This window comes from Phalangium opilio, unplaced genomic scaffold (genome assembly GCF_054372755.1).
Source record: "Phalangium opilio isolate 3A_F unplaced genomic scaffold, DU_Popi_V2 ptg000014l_1, whole genome shotgun sequence".
Taxonomy (NCBI): Eukaryota; Metazoa; Arthropoda; class Arachnida; order Opiliones; family Phalangiidae; genus Phalangium; species Phalangium opilio.
The window spans coordinates 285,944-307,073 of NW_028324149.1; the positions used below are offsets into that span (position 1 = coordinate 285,944).

The window sequence follows — 21,130 nt, forward strand, 5'->3', positions numbered from 1 at the left end:
TGATTGCACCCACTTCTCCAGACTCAGTGACTCCAGTCCTTGAGAGGCTGTGTTGTGACTGTTGTCAAATATAAGAGTAGAAATATATGGTTAAATAAAGTTTCATTATAAGTCACTGGTTAATTTGTCAAGTTTTGACTTTAAAATTATGTCAACCAGTGTAAAGATTGATGTTTTATGGTCTCCTATTGAAACTGACAAGTAATTATTTAAATTGAAACTTTTGTGGCCAAGGCTTAGTGAAAGACCGAGTACTTCTTGGAGTTTAATATGTTTTTGCTAACTTTATTTCCAGATTTTAATGTTCACTATTTCTTAAACTAACCCTTGTCATATTCTTTTAATAGATTCATAACATTTGGCTCTGATCTCCGACTGTATCAAATAGAAGAATGTGATTCCAGGGAATTTAAAGAAACTCCTCAGAGGATATGTAAGTACATAAACATCGCGGTAACTAACCTTAGTTCTTCCATAAACAACCTTCTTAATCAAAACATTAGCGACATCGGACAAAACATCAGCCGTATTACTCTCAGTTAATACTGACAATCAGTATATGAAAGTAAGTTAACTAAAATTAAACCTTTTAAGTGGATAAGTTACGTAATATTAACAATTCTAGTGTGTTTCATGGTGTCCTAAACTTGAAATACCTTTTCTATTGGCAATTGGACAAGCCAATGGAAAGGTCGTTTTGACCAGGTAAAGTTAAATGCTAAAACTTAATTATAAATTAACGAAAGTATTTAATTATTTTATCAATCTTTCTATTCAAGTTTTGGCCATTCTTCCGATAATCAAGAACTTGTTGGCAAAGAATTTGGTGAGTTATTTAATTAGCGGTCTTATTCCTGATCAGCGCCACCTACCCATAGCGGCGACTTTGAGAACTACTGTAATCGGCAAGCCAATCAGGTGTCGCTAAAATCTGGTGACGTCACTGACTGGCACTCTCGGTCTTACCAAAAATGACGTCACCAGATTTTAGCGACATCTGATTGGCTTGCCGCTTACAGTAGTTCTCAAAGTCACCGCTATGGGTAGATGGCGCTGATCAGGAATAAGGCTAATTGATTATACAACTTTAACTTCAATAAAAAATAAACAAAACAATTTTTCATCATAGTCCCTAAACATCCGAGACAATGTAATTGCGTTGCTTGGAATCCTGAAGAAACGAACTTAGTAAGTATTAATTTATGTTAAATTAAATTAAATTTAAATTATAAAATTATTATTGTAATTTTTTCTAGTTAGTTTCTGGGCTTGATAAAAATAGATCAGATCACGCTATATTAGTCTGGGATGTTAATCGACCTCCAGTTCAACCTTACGAACCGCCCGAAAGGCGGCATAGTTCCTTAGGTTATGTTGAAAATGGAGGAACGTATCAAACCCACACTGAATTAGGTTTTTCCGACTCTTGTAACTCGATACAATGGTTTACAAATCAACCCAAAACTCTTGTTAGTGGAATGAATAATAAACATCTAAAATTATTTGATTTGAGAGGTAAAATAATTATAAAACTCAAAAATAACAATTAACAAATTGAAAATAATATTAATTGACATTTTGGAAAATTAAGATTGCTCGAAACCTCAAAATTCAACAAATACAAAGTCTGTTTACGGAGTTTGTGTTGATCCTTTTTTCGAGCATCGTTTAGCTTCGTTCTTTGAGCATCAAGTGACAATTTGGGATATTAGAAACTTTGAGAAGCCAGTGATCACCCTTAACGAATCAAAACCAGTAATTAAAATATCCTGGAGTCCAAAAAGGTTAAATTAATTGCTTAACTTTACAATTTATGATAAAAAGAAAATTTAATTTTTGGTGATGTTTCTATTAAGGCCCAAGTTTTGGGCTTAAATAGTGTAAATGTAATGATTTAGTAAGTTATTTAAGCCTAAATTTTGGCCTAAATAGTTTATTATAATTCCTTTTTTTTGTTTATTAATTTCTGGGCCTCATTACTCATTAGTATTCCTAAGATACTGTATTATATAGGCCAAAAATTTGTTCTAAAATAGCCAACTAGTAGCTATTAAAGCCCAAAATTTAGGCCTAAATAGCTGGTCTCCAAACTTCTAATTTACTATCTGTTTAGGCCCAAAATTGCATGGCTAACATTTTTGGGCCTAATGAGTACTACTTAAGCCCAAAATTTCGGCCTTATGAGTACTATTTACGCCCGAAATTTCGGCCTTATGAGTACTATTTAAACCCGAAATTTCGGCCTTGTGAGTACTATTTAAACCCGAAATTTCGGCCTTGTGAGTACTATTTAAACCCGAAATTTCGGCCTTGTGAGTACTATTTAAGCCCTAAATTTCGGTCTTATGATTACTATTTAAGCCCAAAATTTTGGCCTTATGAGTACTATTTACGCCCGAAATTTCGGCCTTATGAGTACTATTTAAGCCCGAAATTTCGGTCTTATGATTACTATTTAAGCCCAAAATTTTGGCCTTATGAGTACTATTTAAGCCCGAAATTTCGGCCTTATGAGTACTATTTAAACCCGAAATTTCGGCCTTATGAGTACTATTTTAGCCCGAAATTTCGGCCCTATGAGTACTATTCTAGCCCGAAATTTCGGCCCTATGAGTACTATTCTAGCCCGAAATTTCGACCTTATGAGTACTATTTCAGCCCGAAATTTCGGCCTTATGAGTACTATTTTAGCCCGAAATTTGAGCCTTATGAGTACTATTTACGCCCGAAATTTGAGCCTTATGAGTACTATTTCAGCCCGAAATTTCGGCCTTATGAGTACTATTTACGCCCGAAATTTCGGCCTTATGAGTACTATTTTAGCCCGAAATTTGAGCCTTATGAGTATTATTTAAGCCCGAAATTTGAGCCTTATGAGTACTATTTACGCCCGAAATTTGGGCGTTATGAGTACTATTTTAGCCACTTTTTGAATTTTTTACGGAACTTTCAATTAATTTTCAGGAGCAATCTTTTGGGTTCGTTAAGCAAAGATAGTTGTACCTTTAAATTATTTGATATTCAACAAGCGCCATTAAATAGTGATGATATTGAACCGACTGTCGTCGAAAGATCCATAAAACGTGGGATTAAATGAAAGATTTCAATGATTTTATTTCATCCAAACTGTTTGACGTATTTTACTTTATATAGCTCATAATCATCAACCTTTGCTATCATTATCTTGGCATCCTTTCCAAGAAAATCGTCTGCTTACAATCGCCCCTAATAATGTCATTCATGATTATACCGTTTTTGACAGAATTACAATTGTAAGAAGTAATTTAAGCTATCCATAATGTCAATAATGTCATCATTTAATGTATTTAGAATTGGGCTCCGACATCTGAACTTTTATGGACTCATGGAAAAAAACTCTTGCAATGTATCGATAATCGCAACAAACTCTTTGAAACGTTAGAGGATATTTCTGTTAAGATGAAAATCAGAGCTCAAATGGGATATGGACAGAAAATGCAACAATTATGGCATAATGGAGATGTTACAACTGATGATGCTCAATTACATCGTTTATGGATGTGGCTAGATAATATCCTTTACGCCTGTATTTATATTACTACCGCCGGCTTTTAACCACGGAATATTTAAATTACTGCAGTTTTATCCGCAGGAAACTTAAATAACCGCGTATTTTCCCACAGGAAACTTAAATAACCGCTTATTTTTCCACAGGAAACTTAAATAACCGCGTTTTTTCCACAGAAAGCTTAAATTACCGTGATTTTTCTCTCGTAAAACTTAAAATACCGCGATTTTTCCCACGTAAAACTTAAATTACCGTGACTATTTAAACGTAAAATTTAAATAACCGCCATTATTTCCACGTACTTCAATTACCGCCATTATTTCCACGTAAATCTTAAATTACCGCCATTATTTCCACGTAAAATTTAAATAACCGCCATTATTTCCACGTAAAATTTAAATAACCGCCATTATTTCCACGTAAAACTTCAATTACCGCCATTATTTCCACGTAAATCTTAAATTACCGCCATTATTTCCACGTAAAATTTAAATAACCGCCATTATTTCCACGTAAAACTTCAATTACCTCCATTATTTCCACGTAAAACTTAAATTACCGCCATTATTTCCACGTAAAAAAAACTTTTAACGTCTGGCAAATGTTTCCCTTGATCATTAATTACTAGTTAAAAGTTTAAGAGAAGAAGGTCGCCTTAAAGTTGCTAGCAATCGAACTTTAAATGGGGACATCAAATACGAAGGTGTCAGATCAATCATTTGCTCTGATAATCAACATCTCGGAGTTCCATCAACGTGGATGAAAAGTGAGGAAGTTCTTGTACCATGGCAGGGTTTAGAACGTTTAGGGGCACCTAAAGTTCTAGTTTACAAGGCTGAAGATCGGTAGGTTTCATGCAGTAGTGTGCGAGTCCCGTTTTTTTATTCAGTGTCGAACTTAACGAGTGAGTACCCGGTTCGATACTCGAACTTAACGAGTGAGTACCCGGATCGATACTCGAAACTTAACGACGTTCAATTCAACTTTTAAGCGTTTAACAAATGAAACTATAAATTTCAGGGAAAGGGCTTTACAGTTGTGTAGTTGGGGGAATGATATGGATGGAAACACTCTTAGTATTTTACTAGAAAGATTAGAAATGGATCACGAATACGCCAGAGCCGCTGCTATCGCGGTTTTTAATTTAAAACTGCGAAGAGCTATTCAAATTTTGGGGAAAGGAGCGTTAGTTAAACCTGGTACTTTTTTACAAAGAAAAAAACTTAAAAAACGAGACGTGACATTAAAGTTACGTAATCCTTTAGATGGGGATTCAAATTTAAACTATGTCGCAATGGCTCTTTCGGGTTATACCGAAGAAAGGCAGACGTTATGGACCGAAATGTGTCGAAATTTAAAAACGCAGCTAATTAATCCTTACCTTAAGGCCACTTTCGCTTTCTTAACGAGCGACTCTAGCAGTAATTACGAAGAAATCCTTGTACGTTTAATGGTGGTTTAATTTAATTTCAAACTATCTTAGTTAATTAATTACTAAATTAATTATATAGGCGGAAAAAGGTTTAGAAGTTCGTGATCGCGTCGCTTTCGCTTGTATGTTTCTTAATGATTCCAAAGTAAGCGAGCGTTTTAATTAACTTATTATTAATTTCTCGTTATTAATAATTGGGTTTTTGGTTACAATTAAGTTAGCGGAGTTTTTGGATAAATTAACGCGAAAAATGATTGAAACGGGAGATCTAGATGGCATCCTTTTAACGGGTTTAACTCAGGATGGTTTAACGTTACTTCAAAGTTTCGTTGATCGAACTGGAGACGTTCAAACCGCCAGTCTAGTCGTTTTACAAAGTAGTAGCTCAACATTGTGCCAAGATCAGAGATCTGATATGTGGGTCAGTAGTTACAGATTACTATTGGATAGTTGGAAACTTTGGGAACAAAGGTACGTTACGTTACACGCAATCTTTACATTGACAATGTTTTATTCAATTTTTTCCTTTTTTTTTTTTAGAGGAATCTTTGATGGCCAATGGTACAGAGCCAATCCTACTTTATTCCCACCGCAACAAGTTTACGTTCGTTGCAATTATTGCGGGAAATCAATTTCATCTCATTTGCAGCAATTGATGGGTCAAACACCCGGAAGTCGGAACTTTGGTAGGATTAATTTGGGACCATCCCATAAAGGAAAGGTATGGTTAATTTATTTAAATAACGAGTTAAAACGTTTCTCTAATTAATCCGTTTGAAGTTTAAAAATAGGTCAAATTCTTTAATTAATCAGTTAAAACTCTAAAAAATAGGTCAATTTCTTTAATTAATCAGTTAAAACTTAAAAATAGGTCATTCTTTAATTAATCAGTTAAAACTTAAAAATAGGTCATTCTTTAATTAATCAGTTAAAACTTAAAAATAGGTCATTCTTTAATTAATCAGTTAAAACTTAAAAAATAGGTCAAATTCTTTAATTAATCAGTTAAAACTTAAAAAATGGGTCAGATTCTTTAATTAATCTGTTTAAAGTTTAAAAATAGGTCAAATTCTTTAATTAATCCGTTTAAAGTTTAAAAATAGGTCAAATTCTTTAATTAATCCGTTTAAAGTTTAAAAATAGGTCAAATTCTTTAATTAATCCGTTTAAAGTTTAAAAATAGGTCAAATTCTTTAATTAATCCGTTTAAAGTTTAAAAATAGGTCAAATTCTTTAATTAATCCGTTTAAAGTTTAAAAATAGGTCAAATTCTTTAATTAATCCGTTTAAAGTTTAAAAATAGGTCAAATTCTTTAATTAATCGGTTAAAACTTAAAAAATAGGTCAAATTCTTTAATTAATCGGTTAAAACTTAAAAAATAGGTCAAATTCTTTAATTAATCAGTTAAAACTTAAAAAATAGGTCAAATCGTGTCCAGGATGTCGTAAACCTCTACCTAGATGTGCCTTATGCCTAACAAACTTAGGAACTCCGTCTGGAATGTCTTTTAGACAACAAATTGCGCGTGAAACTGAAAATGATAGAGGTAAATTAAGTTTTAATTATTTTTAATTAAATTAAATTAAATTAATTAAAAATTCTTAAAAATTATTTTTAGATATTCAACCAACTTATCAAAAACTTAGTAAATTTAGTGATTGGTTTACTTGGTAAATAATCGTAATTTTGTTTTTAATTTAATTTTAATTGTATTTAAATTTAAATAGGTGCCAAACTTGCAGACACGGAGGACACGCTACGCATATAATTAATTGGTTTAGGTAAAGATAAAGTTTAATAATTAGGTTAATTAATTTTAATTAAGTTAATGATGGATATTTTATTCAGAGATAATTTGGAATGTCCAGTAAGTGGTTGTAATTGTAAATGTATGACCATGGACTCTTCTTCCGCCATAAATAAGTGTTTATTAAGAGTTTAATTGTAATTACTTATAAGTTAATAATTAAGACTTGGAATTTTACAAAATTAAATTGTTTATTTTCAAAAAACATGAATTATTTTTAATTTATTTCTTAATAATGGGATGGATATTTTTCTATCAAGTTGATGGCTTCATTATACAGTTTTTCATCTGTAATTAATTTATGGGATTAGTCATTAATTAACTTAATGACTTTAACTAATTAATTACTTATGGGTTCTGAAGAGGGTAAAGGAGTATATTTTGAGGCAGAAATCGTAGTGTCATTATAGACAACACCTTGAATTTGAAGCATTCCCTCTATATATTCTTGAATCTGTAATGATGTATCATTTTTAATTGATTTAATCAAGAAATTAAGGTAAGTGATTGACTTACAGGGTTTTCTAGCCTAATTGTTATGGTTTTAAGATCAGTTGTTAATATTTTGAAAGCTTTTCCATTCGCTTCCGCCTAAAATTAGACACGTAAATACGTAGTCGTATATTTTAATCCAAGTGTAAACAAAAATTAAAAAGATAAAAGGTAGCCAAGGCTTAATTGTTACCTCCTGAAAAGTTCCTATTACGGTGACATTGCAGCCCTCATATTTACTTAACATACTTCCCAAAACGCGCCGTTTTACGCTTTCATTTACCATTTTGACAAACTAATTAATTGTTTAACTTAAACGTCAAATTTAAATTACTATTCAACAAAGTTGCCTTTTACTCTGTCCGACTCCGTAATGGCAACCCCGTAATGGCAAACACTATTTTACCCCGAAACTATTTTTGCCGAACTTTTGCCGAATTACCCCAAATTCTAAAATAGTAGAAATCTCCCATGCGTCGTCTGCTAAAACATCCTAAATGACTTCTGGCTTCGCCTTCGGCTTTTCGGGTAAATTAGTGACCGTTTCGGCACTTTTCGGCACATAAGAGTGGGGTAAAATATAAAATACGGCCCCCACACTAAAAGTCGCAATTAAATCAAGCAATCATTCAAATCCATTTCAGAAACTAACTAAACTACCCTCTCTCGCCCCAACGACTATTAATTTCAACTTAAAGAAGTTTAATTAACGTAAAATTCGACCAAAAACGTACATTTTTGGGACAAAAATTAAAATAACTTTTAATTAAACTACATAATTAAGATTAAAACTAAGCTATAAGCTGGTAAATCCCCTTTTTTCCCATTTAACACTGAAATTAAATTATATTATCTCTATAATACATTAATATTCAGGAAATTCCAAAGTTTGGGGTAAAATAGGGTTTTTTCGGCAAAATATTATGGGCGTGAAATGAAAAAATATGCCAAGTCTTTGAAGAAGCGCGAAATTCAAAAGTTTGGGGTAAAATAGGGTTTTTTCGGCAAGGATTGAATTTTCAATTAAACATTGATATTAATGTGAATTATTTATTGAATCTCAATTTATAAAATAAATCTACTATGGCCGACCACAATCCAACGTTAATTTTACTTAATTAAGTTTAATTAACGTAAAATTCGACCAAAAACGTACATTTTTGGGACAAAAATTAAAATAACTTTTAATTAAACTACATAATTAAGATTAAAACTAAGCTATAAGGTGGTAAATCCCCTTTTTTCCCATTTAACACTGAAATTAATTGATATTATCTTTATAATACATTAATATTCAGAAAATTCAAAAGTTTGGGGTAAAATAGGGTTTTTTCGGCAAGGATTGAATTTTCAATTAAACATTGATATTAATATGAATTCTTTATTGAATCTCAATTTATAAACTAAGTCTACTCTGCCGAACCACAATTCAACGTTAATTTCAACTTAATTAAGTATAATTAAAGTGAAATTCGACCAAAAACGTACATTTTTGGGACAAAAATTAAAATAACTTTTAATAAAACTACATAATTAAGATTAAACCTAAGCTAGAAGTTGTTAAAGCCCCTTTTTTCATATTTCACTGTTAAATTAATTTATATTATCTTTAAAAAACATTAATAGGCGTGAAATTCAAAAGTTTGGGGTAAAGTAGGGATTGTTCGGCAAAAACTCCACTAAACATTGCAATTTTTTGTGAATTATTTATTGAATCTTAATCAACACCGCCGAACCACAGACAACGTTGATTTCATCTTAATTACGTGTATATAATTAACGTGAAATTAACGCAAATTTTTGGCTAAAAACATAGATAACTATAAATAAACTAACAAATTAAAATTAAAACTACACTTATCTATCACTCAGAAGTACTTTTTTCCACATTGAAAGCGAGAGCCATTGAAATTTAAAGGTTGTACCTATAATAACCCTTTAATACCTATAATAAATTTTTGGTGAGGTTTTAACAATAGCCAATAGTTTCTCGCGCCATATAGACGGAAATCATTTCCTTCGCAAGACTACCAAATTTTTCCACGCTGATAAGACCGACCGATAAATATAAGTCGAAGGAAACGTCGCAGTGGACGGCAACCCTTTTCTTAAAACAGCTTCATTGCCCATTTTTCAGTTTCCTAACTTTTCCTAAGGTAGATATTTTAAAGGTATACTTAAAGGCAAAAATACAAGCGCGTCGGCAAAGCCAAACCCCTATTAAGTTTAAAAAAAATCAAACTCATATTGTAAAGTAATAAAACACTACTAAAACCAAGGTACACCGTTAATATCAACTTAATTAAGTATAATTAATGAGATATTAAAGCAAAAAACACGAATAACTTTTAATGAAACTAAATAATTCATAATATAATTACACGAGTTGTTCGTCCAACCAATTTTTTCATTTAAAACTTAAATAAATTTACATTATCATTGAAAAACATGGAAGGCGCGAATGTTCGGCAAAAGATAATTAGGGAAAAGTATTTATTGAAACTCATTTTATAAGCTAAAACAATACTGCGGAACCACATTTAAGTGTTAATTTCATATTCATTTGGCAAAAATACAACAAGATGGCCCATGGGCTGGGCTCATAATAGTAGCCACATCGTACCGTACTTAACAGGCGTACATAAAATTTATGTGAATAGCGATGGGCTACTTTTAACTCTGCTAAAATGATTACCCGCAATCCATATCTATATCTATATAAATCAAAGTCCTGACTGACTGATAATCAACGCCCAGCCCAAAACCGCTTGCCCCAGAAGGCTGAAAATTTGCAGGAACGTTACTCGTAAGTAGTAGGCGCGTAGTAAGAAATATTTTTCCAATCCGCCGCCATCTTAAAAAATGGCGCCCAGAAATGTAAAAACTTTTCTCCATGCAACAAAGTCTGCGCGTTTCAACCGATTTCAAAAATATTTAGTACATTGGTTTCCTTTAACCTATAGATGGGCTGAATGGTCTTTTGGGTTCGATTTGTTGCCATCGTTTTAAATGGCGGCTAAAAACTTAAAAACCCTTCTTCATATAATAATGTCCGCGTGAAAAGTAAGAAAAAATGTTCCCACGGGCTGACGGGCAACGCCGAGTGCCTTCGCTCCTACGGTGCTTCAAAAAATGATTACCCGTAAGGCCATTCTAAAAACGAGGTTTTAGCTTTAACAATGCTAAACTGATTACACACAAGTATTATAACCCTTAATAGAATAACAGAAAGTGTTAGTGATTATCCCTCGATGATCGAGTTACCTTTAACAGTGCTAAAATGATTACGTACCTAACGTTCAATTAATAAAAATAACATCAGTATATATTTTCTTTTGCCAGGAAATGGACGTTGAGGGTGAATTTTACCTTAAATTTGCTCAGTAAAGCTAAAATTAAGGTTGTAGTGTAGCGCAATTGTGTTAGTTTAATTTATAGTGTATAGTTTAGTTTTCGCCGAACTACCTGAATTTTGGAATTTCGCGCCTTTTCATGAATTTAGATGATAGTGTAAATTTATTGAAGTGCTAAGTGTGAAATAGGCAATTTGAGATTAGACGAACTACTCGTGTAGTTATAATTTTAGTCTTTTACCCTAACTAAAAGTTATCCATGAATTTTACCAGAAAAAGGTTGTTTTCGGTTCATTCTTCTTTAATTACGCCAAATGAATATGAAATTAACACTTAAATGTGGTTCCGCAGTATTGTTTTAGCTTATAAAATGAGTTTCAATAAATACTTTTCCCTAATTATCTTTTGCCGAACATTCGCGCCTTCCATGTTTTTCAATGATAATGTAAATTTATTTAAGTTTTAAATGAAAAAATTGGTTGGACGAACAACTCGTGTAATTATATTATGAATTATTTAGTTTCATTAAAAGTTATTCGTGTTTTTTGCTTTAATATCTCATTAATTATACTTAATTAAGTTGATATTAACGGTGTACCTTGGTTTTAGTAGTGTTTTATTACTTTACAATATGAGTTTGATTTTTTTTAAACTTAATAGGGGTTTGGCTTTGCCGACGCGCTTGTATTTTTGCCTTTAAGTATACCTTTAAAATATCTACCTTAGGAAAAGTTAGGAAACTGAAAAATGGGCAATGAAGCTGTTTTAAGAAAAGGGTTGCCGTCCACTGCGACGTTTCCTTCGACTTATATTTATCGGTCGGTCTTATCAGCGTAGAAAAATTTGGTAGTCTTGCGAAGGAAATGATTTCCGTCTATATGGCGCGAGAAACTATTGGCTATTGTTAAAACCTCACCAAAAATTTATTATAGGTATTAAAGGGTTATTATAGGTACAACCTTTAAATTTCAATGGCTCTCGCTTTCAATGTGGAAAAAAGTACTTCTGAGTGATAGATAAGTGTAGTTTTAATTTTAATTTGTTAGTTTATTTATAGTTATCTATGTTTTTAGCCAAAAATTTGCGTTAATTTCACGTTAATTATATACACGTAATTAAGATGAAATCAACGTTGTCTGTGGTTCGGCGGTGTTGATTAAGATTCAATAAATAATTCACAAAAAATTGCAATGTTTAGTGGAGTTTTTGCCGAACAATCCCTACTTTACCCCAAACTTTTGAATTTCACGCCTATTAATGTTTTTTAAAGATAATATAAATTAATTTAACAGTGAAATATGAAAAAAGGGGCTTTAACAACTTCTAGCTTAGGTTTAATCTTAATTATGTAGTTTTATTAAAAGTTATTTTAATTTTTGTCCCAAAAATGTACGTTTTTGGTCGAATTTCACTTTAATTATACTTAATTAAGTTGAAATTAACGTTGAATTGTGGTTCGGCAGAGTAGACTTAGTTTATAAATTGAGATTCAATAAAGAATTCATATTAATATCAATGTTTAATTGAAAATTCAATCCTTGCCGAAAAAACCCTATTTTACCCCAAACTTTTGAATTTTCTGAATATTAATGTATTATAAAGATAATATCAATTAATTTCAGTGTTAAATGGGAAAAAAGGGGATTTACCACCTTATAGCTTAGTTTTAATCTTAATTATGTAGTTTAATTAAAAGTTATTTTAATTTTTGTCCCAAAAATGTACGTTTTTGGTCGAATTTTACGTTAATTAAACTTAATTAAGTAAAATTAACGTTGGATTGTGGTCGGCCATAGTAGATTTATTTTATAAATTGAGATTCAATAAATAATTCACATTAATATCAATGTTTAATTGAAAATTCAATCCTTGCCGAAAAAACCCTATTTTACCCCAAACTTTTGAATTTCGCGCTTCTTCAAAGACTTGGCATATTTTTTCATTTCACGCCCATAATATTTTGCCGAAAAAACCCTATTTTACCCCAAACTTTGGAATTTCCTGAATATTAATGTATTATAGAGATAATATAATTTAATTTCAGTGTTAAATGGGAAAAAAGGGGATTTACCAGCTTATAGCTTAGTTTTAATCTTAATTATGTAGTTTAATTAAAAGTTATTTTAATTTTTGTCCCAAAAATGTACGTTTTTGGTCGAATTTTACGTTAATTAAACTTCTTTAAGTTGAAATTAATAGTCGTTGGGGCGAGAGAGGGTAGTTTAGTTAGTTTCTGAAATGGATTTGAATGATTGCTTGATTTAATTGCGACTTTTAGTGTGGGGGCCGTATTTTATATTTTACCCCACTCTTATGTGCCGAAAAGTGCCGAAACGGTCACTAATTTACCCGAAAAGCCGAAGGCGAAGCCAGAAGTCATTTAGGATGTTTTAGCAGACGACGCATGGGAGTTTTCTACTATTTTAGAATTCGGGGTAATTCGGCAAAAGTTCGGCAAAAATAATTTCGGGGTAAAATAGTGTTCCCCCTCCGGAATGCGCGGGAAAATATTAGCACTCTTAGCAGACGACACGACCAAGAGTTAGATTCAGATTTCAGATATCGCGCAAAAATTTGTCATTCAATGTTTAAAATTGTTTAATTTTATCGTTCGAGGTAATAAAATTAACGCGATTTCTTACAATTAATTAATTTAAGGCCTATATTACATCTTTAGAATATAAATTGTTAATTTAATGAATGGAGTCATGCTGATCCTACTGTAAATTAAATTTAAACAAGCTAAGCCTTGTAATGGAATATTGCGCAATCGCCGTTAGTCGATGTTTAAAATTGTTTAATTTTATCGTTGATGTAATAAACTTAACGTGATTTCTTACAATTAATTCATTTAAGGCCTATATTACACCTTTAGAATATAAATTAATAATTTATGCAATGGAGTGAAGCTGTAAATTAATATGTAAACAAACTAAGCCTTGGCCTTTTGATTTTTGGATGAATGAAGCCGCGTACACAAAATAATTTTAATTGCATTATTATATTTGATTAGAAATGAACGCAGTGGTGGCATTATGTCACTTCTGCGAACTTCATGGGCCCAGTGTATTGTTTTGTACGCAAGCATTCCATGAACACTTCCCAGTTATTGGACATTCTCCTCAAAACACATCTAACCCGTCACAGAGAGTAAATTCCTCATCACCCAAGAGTAGTAGTAGAAGAGCTTATTATGGACCTCAAGAACTCTCCCTAACATTAGCGCAAACACCCACGTCAACTGAAAGCAGCTCTGAAAATAAAACTTGCGAGGTAAGGCAACAGATTTTTATTAATGGTCTTAATGAATGAACCTCATTAGTTGAGGCATTACACTCTCTTAGGGTTGTAGTTCAATGCCTCCAAATATTAAGCGTTTCTTATGTAATGACCATGAGGCAAAAGTCAGTTATATCAGCAGCCAATACCCGATGCACCCTGAACTCTTCAGTTTGGTTAGACAAGCGTGTGTGAGAAGTTTGAGCTGTGAGGTAACCTTTGGCATCTTGGAAACAATAATGTTAAAGTAAGTGAAACTTATTTGATTCTTGTAGGTTTGTCCTGGACGAGAAGGTCCCATTTATTTTGGTGATAACGAACGAGGACACGTCCTCAGTTACACCTTCTTTATGAAGGACAGTCGCGCTAGAGGTTTCCAACGCTGGTACTCTATAATTATTGTTATGATGGACAAAATATTCCTTTTGAATTCTTGGCCATTCTTGCTTAAACACATTCAAAAACTCGTCTCTGAGTTGCAAGGAAAGGCCTCAAAGGTCTATGAGGTTGAACAGTCTGAATGTTCCCAGAGGATGTTAAGATTGAACTCTGTGACCAGGATGACTCCTGATAACTTCAGGAGACAAAGAGGAAATGCCAAAGCGCGTTCTTTAACAGAGTTAACAGGGGATGACAATGTCTTCCCGTTCATTCATTTATGGTTCACTTGGATACTCAGAGCGGGAGCTTGTAGGATTAGTGAAAGGTTGCTGGAAGGGTTGCCAAGTGAGGATACTGTTGTGGATCTTGAGATGCAAGAAGGTGAGATATAATCAGTGTATAAATAGTTTTCCTCATGACCTTCATCACGTCGCCACGACCTTGACCACTCCCTCATGACCTTGACCACTCCCTCATGACCTTGACCACAACCTCATGACCTTGACGACTTCCCCACGACCTTGCACACTCCCCCACGACCTTGACGACTTCCTCACGACCTTGACGACTTCCCCCACGACCTTGCACACTCCCTCACGACCTTGAACACTTCCTCACGACTTTAAACACTTCCTCACGACTTTAAACGCTTCCTCACGACCTTGAACGCCTCCTCACGACCTTGAACGCCTCCTCACGACCTTGAACGCTTCCCCATGACCTTGTACACTTCTCCATGACCTTGATCAGTTCCTCATGATCTGGAACACTCCCTCGTGATATTGAACACTTCCCCACGACCTTGCACACTCCCCCACGACCTTGCACACTCCCCCACGACCTTGCACACTCCCCCACGACCTTGCACACTCCCCCACGACCTTGCACACTCCTCCACGACCTTGAACACTCCCCCACGACCTTGAACACTCCCCCACGATCTTGAACACTTCCTCACGACCTTGAACACTTCCTCACGATCTTGAACACTTCTTCACGATCTTGAACACTTCCTCACGACCTTGAACACTTCCTCACGACTTTAAACACTCCCTCGTGACCTTACACACTCGCTCATGACCTTGAACACTTTAAGGTCAATTTGCTCAAATTATGTCTAATATTAACAGAAACTGAAGAAGGCTTTATCAAAATTCATACTAAAAAAATCCCCGATGACCTTCATGAATTTAGTAGTGACATTTTACCAAGTACGTCATCAAACGCCTCGGCCCTTTTAAGTCAACTATTAGAACAAAATTCGGAAAAACATATCATAGTTACATCGCTTAAAGAACTGTATCAAGTAAGTACTTGGTTTGGAAAATTAAATAGGAACCACTAATTTTTTATTTTAGGTTATTGGCAGAGAAATGTTCTTGGTTCTATGTTATCATACCATTATTGGAAACCAGATAATTTTTCGAGGTTCCAATAAACGTCTTATAAAATCCATTATCGATTGTTTACAGGTACAAATATACCTTGATCTTGTAGACGAGATCACTTTTAGACCCAAAAATAGGTGAAAAAGTCTCTTCAAAGCTTGTTATAAACAAATTTTAGATCATTTTGCCACGCGGATGTTTCCATCCTGTATATCACTCTGAGTATTACGAAGATTCGTGGAAATGCAACTTCCTGGGATTACCTACTGATGCTAAAATCCCTCCTCATGTCTTATCATCGGAACTACATATTTGCGTTGATGTTAAAGATTCAAATGAAAGTCAGGAGAAATTGACAAGATGGAATTTGAATTTGCATCATTGTACAACATTACCTGATAAACGTACGTGAATATTAATTTTTCCAATAAGCCTTAGTGTAACCATGGATTTATAATAGAAGCTTACGCTTCCTGGATATTCCACTGTAGCCTTCAGTAAGGCATTTTGATTTTAAACACATTTATGTCATAAAATTCCCGCGCGTGGGGACTGGGGGGCTGATGACGTAGAAATTGAGGCAAACTTTTTTCTCTCGACGCGCGTGCACGCGCGCTTTTCTAAAAATTGTTTCGCGCGCGCTATTAAAAGTTAAAACTCAAGCGCGTGAAAAACTTCCACCCCCCTCTGAATTTGCCTCAAATTCTACGTCACAAACGCGCCTGCCAGGCTGGTACTAGCTCGCGCCAGTTCAGATGAGGAATAAATGTTGTGCGCGTTTTAAGGCGAGTGGAATATCCAGGAAGCGTAAGCTTCTATTATAAATCCATGGTGTAACTTAGGCTTATTTGTAAATTGCGGCCAAGGCTTAACGATTTTCGTTGGCAAATTGCAGTGCCTCAAGTTCTGTGTGATATTGAGAGGTTAGTCAGTGATAAAACTTCGTCTGAGAAAGTTCTGGAAGCTTGTGTAGTTACTTTGAAGGAAGTTTGGATGAAGTAAGTTGTTTGTAGCCTAGGACATGGATTTTCATTTTTTGTTAAGCCTTGGCTTTTTTCTTTACTTCCTTTTTTATTTCAGCAAAGTAAAGGTGCTATTTGCATTCTCCCGCGCCGGTCATCATCCAGTCGAAGAAACGCAAAAGCTATTGCATGTTTTGGGAGCTCAAGAACAAGATAAGTTGGTAAGAATTAGGAAAACAAGGCTTAGGGTGAAACTCAACTTACTTATGCTTCGAGAACTAAGGCTTAGGGTGAAACTCAACTTATGTTCGAGAACTAAGGCTTAGGGTGAAACTCAACTTATGCTTCGAGAACTAAGGCTTAGGGTGAAACTCAACTTATGCTTCGAGAACTAAGGCTTAGGGTGAAACTCAACTTATGCTTCGAGAACTAAGGCTTAGGGTGAAACTCAACTTATGTTCGAGAACTAAGGCTTAGGGTGTAACTCAACTTATGCTTCCAGAACTAAGGCTTAGGGTGAAACTCAACTTATGCTTCGAGAACTAAGGCTTAGGGTGTAACTCAACTTATGCTTCCAGAACTAAGGCTTAGGGTGAAACTCAACTTATGCTTCGAGAACTAAGGCTCAGGGTGAAACTCAACTTATGCTTCCAGAACTAAGGCTTAGGTGAAACTCAACTTATGCTTCGAGAACTAAACTACAAGGTTTTAGCATTTAAAAATTAAGGCTTAGGAGTCATGAGAAGGCTTAGAAACTCTTATTAACCAAGAAATAAAAATAAGAGACTAAATAAAATTAAACACAATTTGGAATAATTTATTTTCAGTTCTTAAAATTTTGGATGACTGGTTTGAGTACGCGCTACAAAATGCATGTTCTCTCGACTTCAGTGCAAACGGGGGGAATTGCACCATTTTCCCCCCAGGAATTAACATAATTATTTTAATTTTTTCCTCAAATGAATCTTAATTACACAGTAAAGGTCGTTTAAAAAAAATTATACAAAACAAAATAACAAAAAAAAATTGTTAATTTATTATTATTATTATTGTTGTTGTTTACAGTCAAAACAAATATAATATTTTGTCGTATTTGTGTTTTCTATGGATATTGATCGTGTTCAATTCATTATTACTTAGTAAACTAGGTATAGGTTGTGTGCTGTAAATGATTTTCTATGATCTGGGAGGTTGAGGGACACCCATACCGGGTGGTCCACCCATTCCTCCCGCTACTGCTGCACTGGGACCCAATAATATCTAAAAAGTAAGTGGGAATTTGAATTTCTTTTTTTTTTATTTCTGATGCATGTGCCAAGGCTTAACACTGGATTTTGGACTCTGAAGCAGACGACTCTTCATTGTGATGAAGAGTGACAACTCCTGTGTTAAGCCTTGGCAAATGCATAGGGAATATGGCGGGTTGGGGAATTTTAATTTTTTTTTTATTTCTGATGCATGTTCCAAGGCTTAACGCTCGATTTTGGACTCTGAAGCAGACGACTCTTCATTGTGATGAAGAGTGACAACTCCCGTGTTAAGCCTTGGCAAATGCATAGGGAATATGGTGGATTGGGGAAGGTTGGGTTTCATTACCTGTCTTTGTTGTTGTTTCTGCATTTCATCCATTTGAAGTCTTTCCATTTCAAATATGACTGGAGCCACTAATATGGCTGAAGATGAAAAGAAAATCCAAAGTGCCGCTCGACTAAATCCATATAAAGAACCCATTCCTGATTTAGAGGAACTAACAAGACTGCAGACACCATTTCTGAGGCTTTCAGGGAACATTTCCGTTAACCCTATAAGTCGTTCTGTCAAAGTTTCATCAGGTTCCTGGGGTAGAAAGGATATCTATCGCAGAAAGGATGTTTTGTTTTCATGAAAGAATAAGTGGTCTTACCTCTTCTTCAATCTCAGGTTCGTTAGACTGTTGTAAATTTGGTATTTCTACAAGAGGTTGAGGTTTGATTTCACTACTCTTTGGGGAAGATTCTCTACTTTCTGGGGTACTCATTGCTTCGACTCCGCTGTCTCCCTCATCCGACGGCATGCTATCTTTGAAATAATAGGCAAATTTGTAGAAATTTTCAACATATTTAAATTTGTTTCTGACTGGGCGAATATTGAGTACAATAGACTAATGGCACATCATGTTATATCCCCATAGAGCTTAATATAGTCGAAGGCAGAGGGCTGCCATTACCCTATAATGGGTTTGAGAGATTTCTATAGGAAATTATTGCCGTACTTACAAAAAGGCAGGATATTTGTCAGCTATCACACCAATATAGTTCTTTATACTTAATTTAAACTTAAATTTAATTATTTTTATTGAAATAATTGCAAGAAATTTAAAAGTCTTTCAATGCAAGAACATCGCGGCGAGGAGACGCGGGAGTCGGGACCTTGACATGAATGCTGGCAAGCAGGATTGCCAGATTTGGACATCTTTTTTTCAAGTGTATTTTATTGCAATAAAAGCAGTTTGAGACAGGTTTTGATTTAACTAGGTCTATTTAATTGTCAGATCAACTTTATAACGACGGAATTTAGTTGTTTGGGGTTTTAAATATTTTATGTCCAAATGTTTTCTTACTTATTTACTGGTTATTTCGGGTTTATTTCGGTATTTTTCGTCTGCTTTTCACGTGGACCTCCAAGTTCCAACTCTTAGACCGAGGCTTAGCGTTTATGGGGAAAGATGTCCAACTCTTTGGTTAGAAAATCATTAGAACTGTTTAATAACGATGAATTATCTAAAGGTAGCCCTTGTTTTATTTAAATAATATAAGAAACTAAACTTATTACGTTTATTTATTATCGTTATAGATAGTACTAAATCTAAAATGAAATCTAGAAAGGCTCTAGCATCGGGAAAGACAAAAGAGACTCTAAAGGACCAAAAAGTCAAGTCTAAAATAGGTTTGTATAGTTAAAATAAGCATGTGACGCCGGTGTAAGTGGTATTTTACTCCAAAAATATAAGGATTAACCTTAATATTTAAGATGAATATCGAAGAAAGAGATTAGGAGATCAAACAGAACAAAATATCGCCCTTCTTCTTAAGTTGAGCAAATCTAGCGTTATTCCTAAAGAAATGACGAATAAGGTGATTAAGAGACATCATGAGAAACTCTCAAAAGACTTGGAATTTGATAAGAAAGATTCCAAAAAACCAAAGAGAGAAACATCCTGTTTCTCTGAAGCAGATTTTGCTTGGTTTGAAAAGGAATATCACGTTAAATGAAAGGTTCTTTAACTAATTCTTGTAAATATGTCTCAATCTACTAAAGTATTTCAAATAAATAAGAAACAACACAATTCCACTTTTCAAATGGTTGAATATTTTATTTGTTTTTACAAAAAAAACAACATCTTATATTTAATCTTCCTCTTCCTCCTCTTGGGCTCCGCCACCTTGTCCCTTCTTCATGTTCTTCCTCTTAACACGACCAGGGCGGCCACCACCAAAGGGTGATTTCAATGAGAAATCAATGTGCTTCTCACTGTCTAAACGCACAATGAATGATGGGATGTTAACCACTTGTTTACGAACCCTAAAAGATTAAAAAGAAAAAAAGTTAGACCAAAAAATAGACCTAAAATCAACGCTACTTTTACCTAATATGTCTTTGTCTAATCAACACACGAGCGTGATGAATGCTCTTAGCTAAACCATGCTTGAAAACTTGGGTTTGCAAACGACGTTCCAAGAAATCTTCAATTCTTAGACCCAAAACGTAATCAAGCTTCATACGGTTCTCATCTAATACTCCAATACGTACTAGACGCCTCAAAAGTGCATTACCTGAATGTAAACATATTTTTAGGCCAAAAGTTGTAGGCAAGATTTTGTTAAGCCTAATGATTTTTTTTTTCGGGTTTTTACCTTCGAATAGACGCTTAGGGTCTTTCTCATCCATAGTCAAAAGTTCTCGGGCAGCTTTACGGATTTTGGCCAATGTGTATTTGACCCTCCATACTTCACGTTTGTTTCTTAGACCATATTCTCCGATAAGTTTTAACTCTTGGTCTAAACGTTCCTTTTCAAAAGGACGTCTCGGAGTTACGTAGGTTTTAGAGTGAACGGTTGGAATTCGCGGCATTGTTACTTTCTGTAAATAAATTAATTATTCCTTAATCTAATAATCTTCTTCACAATGAAAATTAAATTTTCCCTAAGCCTTTGCTTTTACGCTATATACTTTAGGCTTAGATTTTCATGCCCATTTTAGAAAATTTATAATCTATCTTTACACTATAATATGCAGCAGCCTTAAACTCCGGTTTAATTCAAAGTTTAATCGTGTTATGAACAACTAATTAATCTAAAATACTATTTTAATTACCTTTCAATTTAGTGCATTGAAGAAAGTACCACGCGGCAACAAGACAGGGACAATTTCCAAAGACCCACAAATTTAGAAAATGGACTGAAAACGTGTCAACGTGACTTTGCAGGGCTACCGGAATCCAGATTTATA

The 21,130-nt window shown here is 34.1% G+C and overlaps 6 protein-coding genes and 1 non-coding gene across 11 annotated transcripts; 4 read left to right on the plus strand and 3 right to left on the minus strand.

Annotated features, from left to right (window-relative positions):
• The first annotated feature begins 11 nt into the window (after positions 1 to 11).
• mio (GATOR complex protein mio) lies at positions 12 to 6,998 on the plus strand. The gene is made up of 21 exons (XM_089865069.1): positions 12 to 201; positions 348 to 433; positions 504 to 565; positions 626 to 705; positions 780 to 826; positions 1,130 to 1,188; positions 1,257 to 1,515; positions 1,592 to 1,784; positions 2,965 to 3,083; positions 3,154 to 3,272; positions 3,331 to 3,550; positions 4,173 to 4,392; positions 4,568 to 4,746; positions 4,813 to 4,988; positions 5,059 to 5,124; positions 5,197 to 5,450; positions 5,520 to 5,700; positions 6,403 to 6,526; positions 6,599 to 6,650; positions 6,708 to 6,761; positions 6,829 to 6,998. Exons 1-21 carry the CDS (start codon positions 149 to 151, stop codon positions 6,920 to 6,922), a joined length of 2,697 nt encoding a protein of 898 aa, XP_089721195.1. The 5' UTR covers positions 12 to 148; the 3' UTR covers positions 6,923 to 6,998.
• Positions 6,960 to 7,638, minus strand: LOC149704939 (replication protein A 14 kDa subunit-like). Its single transcript, XM_089865072.1, has 4 exons — positions 7,473 to 7,638; positions 7,304 to 7,378; positions 7,136 to 7,241; positions 6,960 to 7,075 (listed from the first exon to the last, which is right to left on the minus strand). The coding sequence occupies exons 1-4, from the start codon at positions 7,563 to 7,565 to the stop codon at positions 7,017 to 7,019; spliced, it is 333 nt and encodes a 110-aa protein (XP_089721198.1). The 5' UTR covers positions 7,566 to 7,638; the 3' UTR covers positions 6,960 to 7,016.
• Positions 7,639 to 13,211: 5,573 nt separating this feature from the next.
• Positions 13,212 to 17,734, plus strand: BHD (folliculin). 2 transcript variants are annotated; one of them, XM_089865073.1, is made up of 10 exons: positions 13,212 to 13,248; positions 13,646 to 13,905; positions 13,977 to 14,123; positions 14,187 to 14,673; positions 15,423 to 15,598; positions 15,651 to 15,764; positions 15,859 to 16,084; positions 16,576 to 16,678; positions 16,761 to 16,863; positions 17,470 to 17,734. In XM_089865073.1, exons 2-10 carry the CDS (start codon positions 13,648 to 13,650, stop codon positions 17,578 to 17,580), a joined length of 1,725 nt encoding a protein of 574 aa, XP_089721199.1. In that variant the 5' UTR covers positions 13,212 to 13,248; positions 13,646 to 13,647; the 3' UTR covers positions 17,581 to 17,734. The 2 variants fall into 2 exon arrangements, with proteins under 2 accessions (XP_089721199.1, XP_089721200.1); XM_089865074.1 differs by lacking the exon at positions 13,212 to 13,248 and adding an exon at positions 13,269 to 13,555.
• Positions 14,408 to 14,477, plus strand: LOC149704941 (small nucleolar RNA SNORD19). The gene has a single exon (XR_016381616.1). It is a non-coding gene; the product is annotated as a small nucleolar RNA SNORD19 (small nucleolar RNA).
• mge (translocase of outer mitochondrial membrane 22 homolog mge) lies at positions 17,434 to 19,037 on the minus strand. 4 transcript variants are annotated; one of them, XM_089865076.1, is made up of 4 exons: positions 18,898 to 19,037; positions 18,546 to 18,696; positions 18,239 to 18,496; positions 17,434 to 17,902 (listed from the first exon to the last, which is right to left on the minus strand). In XM_089865076.1, exons 2-4 carry the CDS (start codon positions 18,693 to 18,695, stop codon positions 17,819 to 17,821), a joined length of 492 nt encoding a protein of 163 aa, XP_089721202.1. In that variant the 5' UTR covers position 18,696; positions 18,898 to 19,037; the 3' UTR covers positions 17,434 to 17,818. The 4 variants fall into 4 exon arrangements, with proteins under 4 accessions (XP_089721202.1, XP_089721204.1, XP_089721201.1 ...); XM_089865078.1 differs by having other exon boundaries at positions 18,239 to 18,478; positions 18,546 to 18,700; XM_089865075.1 differs by having other exon boundaries at positions 18,546 to 18,700.
• Positions 19,038 to 19,274: 237 nt separating this feature from the next.
• On the plus strand, positions 19,275 to 19,981 carry LOC149704943 (active regulator of SIRT1-like). The gene is made up of 3 exons (XM_089865085.1): positions 19,275 to 19,407; positions 19,475 to 19,567; positions 19,652 to 19,981. Exons 1-3 carry the CDS (start codon positions 19,347 to 19,349, stop codon positions 19,891 to 19,893), a joined length of 396 nt encoding a protein of 131 aa, XP_089721211.1. The 5' UTR covers positions 19,275 to 19,346; the 3' UTR covers positions 19,894 to 19,981.
• RpS9 (ribosomal protein S9) lies at positions 19,968 to 21,129 on the minus strand. The gene is made up of 4 exons (XM_089865083.1): positions 20,996 to 21,129; positions 20,536 to 20,761; positions 20,268 to 20,454; positions 19,968 to 20,203 (listed from the first exon to the last, which is right to left on the minus strand). Exons 2-4 carry the CDS (start codon positions 20,750 to 20,752, stop codon positions 20,029 to 20,031), a joined length of 579 nt encoding a protein of 192 aa, XP_089721209.1. The 5' UTR covers positions 20,753 to 20,761; positions 20,996 to 21,129; the 3' UTR covers positions 19,968 to 20,028.
• Between the last annotated feature and the right edge of the window lies 1 nt (position 21,130).

What these genes read in the sequence shown, in the direction of transcription:
- mio (XM_089865069.1), top strand. Translation starts at nt 149, where the DNA reads ATGTCAACCAGTGTAAAGATTGATGTTTTATGGTCTCCTATTGAAACT. An exon ending in GTAATTACGAAGAAATCCTT is followed by an intron (nt 4,989 to 5,058) that starts GTACGTTTAATG and finishes TTAATTATATAG; the next exon opens with GCGGAAAAAGGTTTAGAAGT. An exon ending in TTTAGTGATTGGTTTACTTG is followed by an intron (nt 6,651 to 6,707) that starts GTAAATAATCGT and finishes AAATTTAAATAG; the next exon opens with GTGCCAAACTTGCAGACACG.
- LOC149704939 (XM_089865072.1), bottom strand. Translation starts at nt 7,565, where the DNA reads ATGGTAAATGAAAGCGTAAAACGGCGCGTTTTGGGAAGTATGTTAAGT. An exon ending in CAATTAGGCTAGAAAACCCT is followed by an intron (nt 7,242 to 7,303) that starts GTAAGTCAATCA and finishes ACATCATTACAG; the next exon opens with ATTCAAGAATATATAGAGGG. An exon ending in ACCCTCTTCAGAACCCATAA is followed by an intron (nt 7,076 to 7,135) that starts GTAATTAATTAG and finishes AATTAATTACAG; the next exon opens with ATGAAAAACTGTATAATGAA.
- BHD (XM_089865073.1), top strand. Translation starts at nt 13,648, where the DNA reads ATGAACGCAGTGGTGGCATTATGTCACTTCTGCGAACTTCATGGGCCC. An exon ending in CGCTTAAAGAACTGTATCAA is followed by an intron (nt 15,599 to 15,650) that starts GTAAGTACTTGG and finishes TTTTTATTTTAG; the next exon opens with GTTATTGGCAGAGAAATGTT. An exon ending in TTGAAGGAAGTTTGGATGAA is followed by an intron (nt 16,679 to 16,760) that starts GTAAGTTGTTTG and finishes TTTTTATTTCAG; the next exon opens with CAAAGTAAAGGTGCTATTTG.
- mge (XM_089865076.1), bottom strand. Translation starts at nt 18,695, where the DNA reads ATGCCGTCGGATGAGGGAGACAGCGGAGTCGAAGCAATGAGTACCCCA. An exon ending in AACCTGAGATTGAAGAAGAG is followed by an intron (nt 18,497 to 18,545) that starts GTAAGACCACTT and finishes TTTCTGCGATAG; the next exon opens with ATATCCTTTCTACCCCAGGA. An exon ending in AGAAACAACAACAAAGACAG is followed by an intron (nt 17,903 to 18,238) that starts GTAATGAAACCC and finishes CTTACTTTTTAG; the next exon opens with ATATTATTGGGTCCCAGTGC.
- LOC149704943 (XM_089865085.1), top strand. Translation starts at nt 19,347, where the DNA reads ATGTCCAACTCTTTGGTTAGAAAATCATTAGAACTGTTTAATAACGAT. An exon ending in TAACGATGAATTATCTAAAG is followed by an intron (nt 19,408 to 19,474) that starts GTAGCCCTTGTT and finishes TTATCGTTATAG; the next exon opens with ATAGTACTAAATCTAAAATG. An exon ending in AAAAGTCAAGTCTAAAATAG is followed by an intron (nt 19,568 to 19,651) that starts GTTTGTATAGTT and finishes TTAATATTTAAG; the next exon opens with ATGAATATCGAAGAAAGAGA.
- RpS9 (XM_089865083.1), bottom strand. Translation starts at nt 20,752, where the DNA reads ATGCCGCGAATTCCAACCGTTCACTCTAAAACCTACGTAACTCCGAGA. An exon ending in CCCTAAGCGTCTATTCGAAG is followed by an intron (nt 20,455 to 20,535) that starts GTAAAAACCCGA and finishes GTTTACATTCAG; the next exon opens with GTAATGCACTTTTGAGGCGT. An exon ending in ATTAGACAAAGACATATTAG is followed by an intron (nt 20,204 to 20,267) that starts GTAAAAGTAGCG and finishes TTAATCTTTTAG; the next exon opens with GGTTCGTAAACAAGTGGTTA.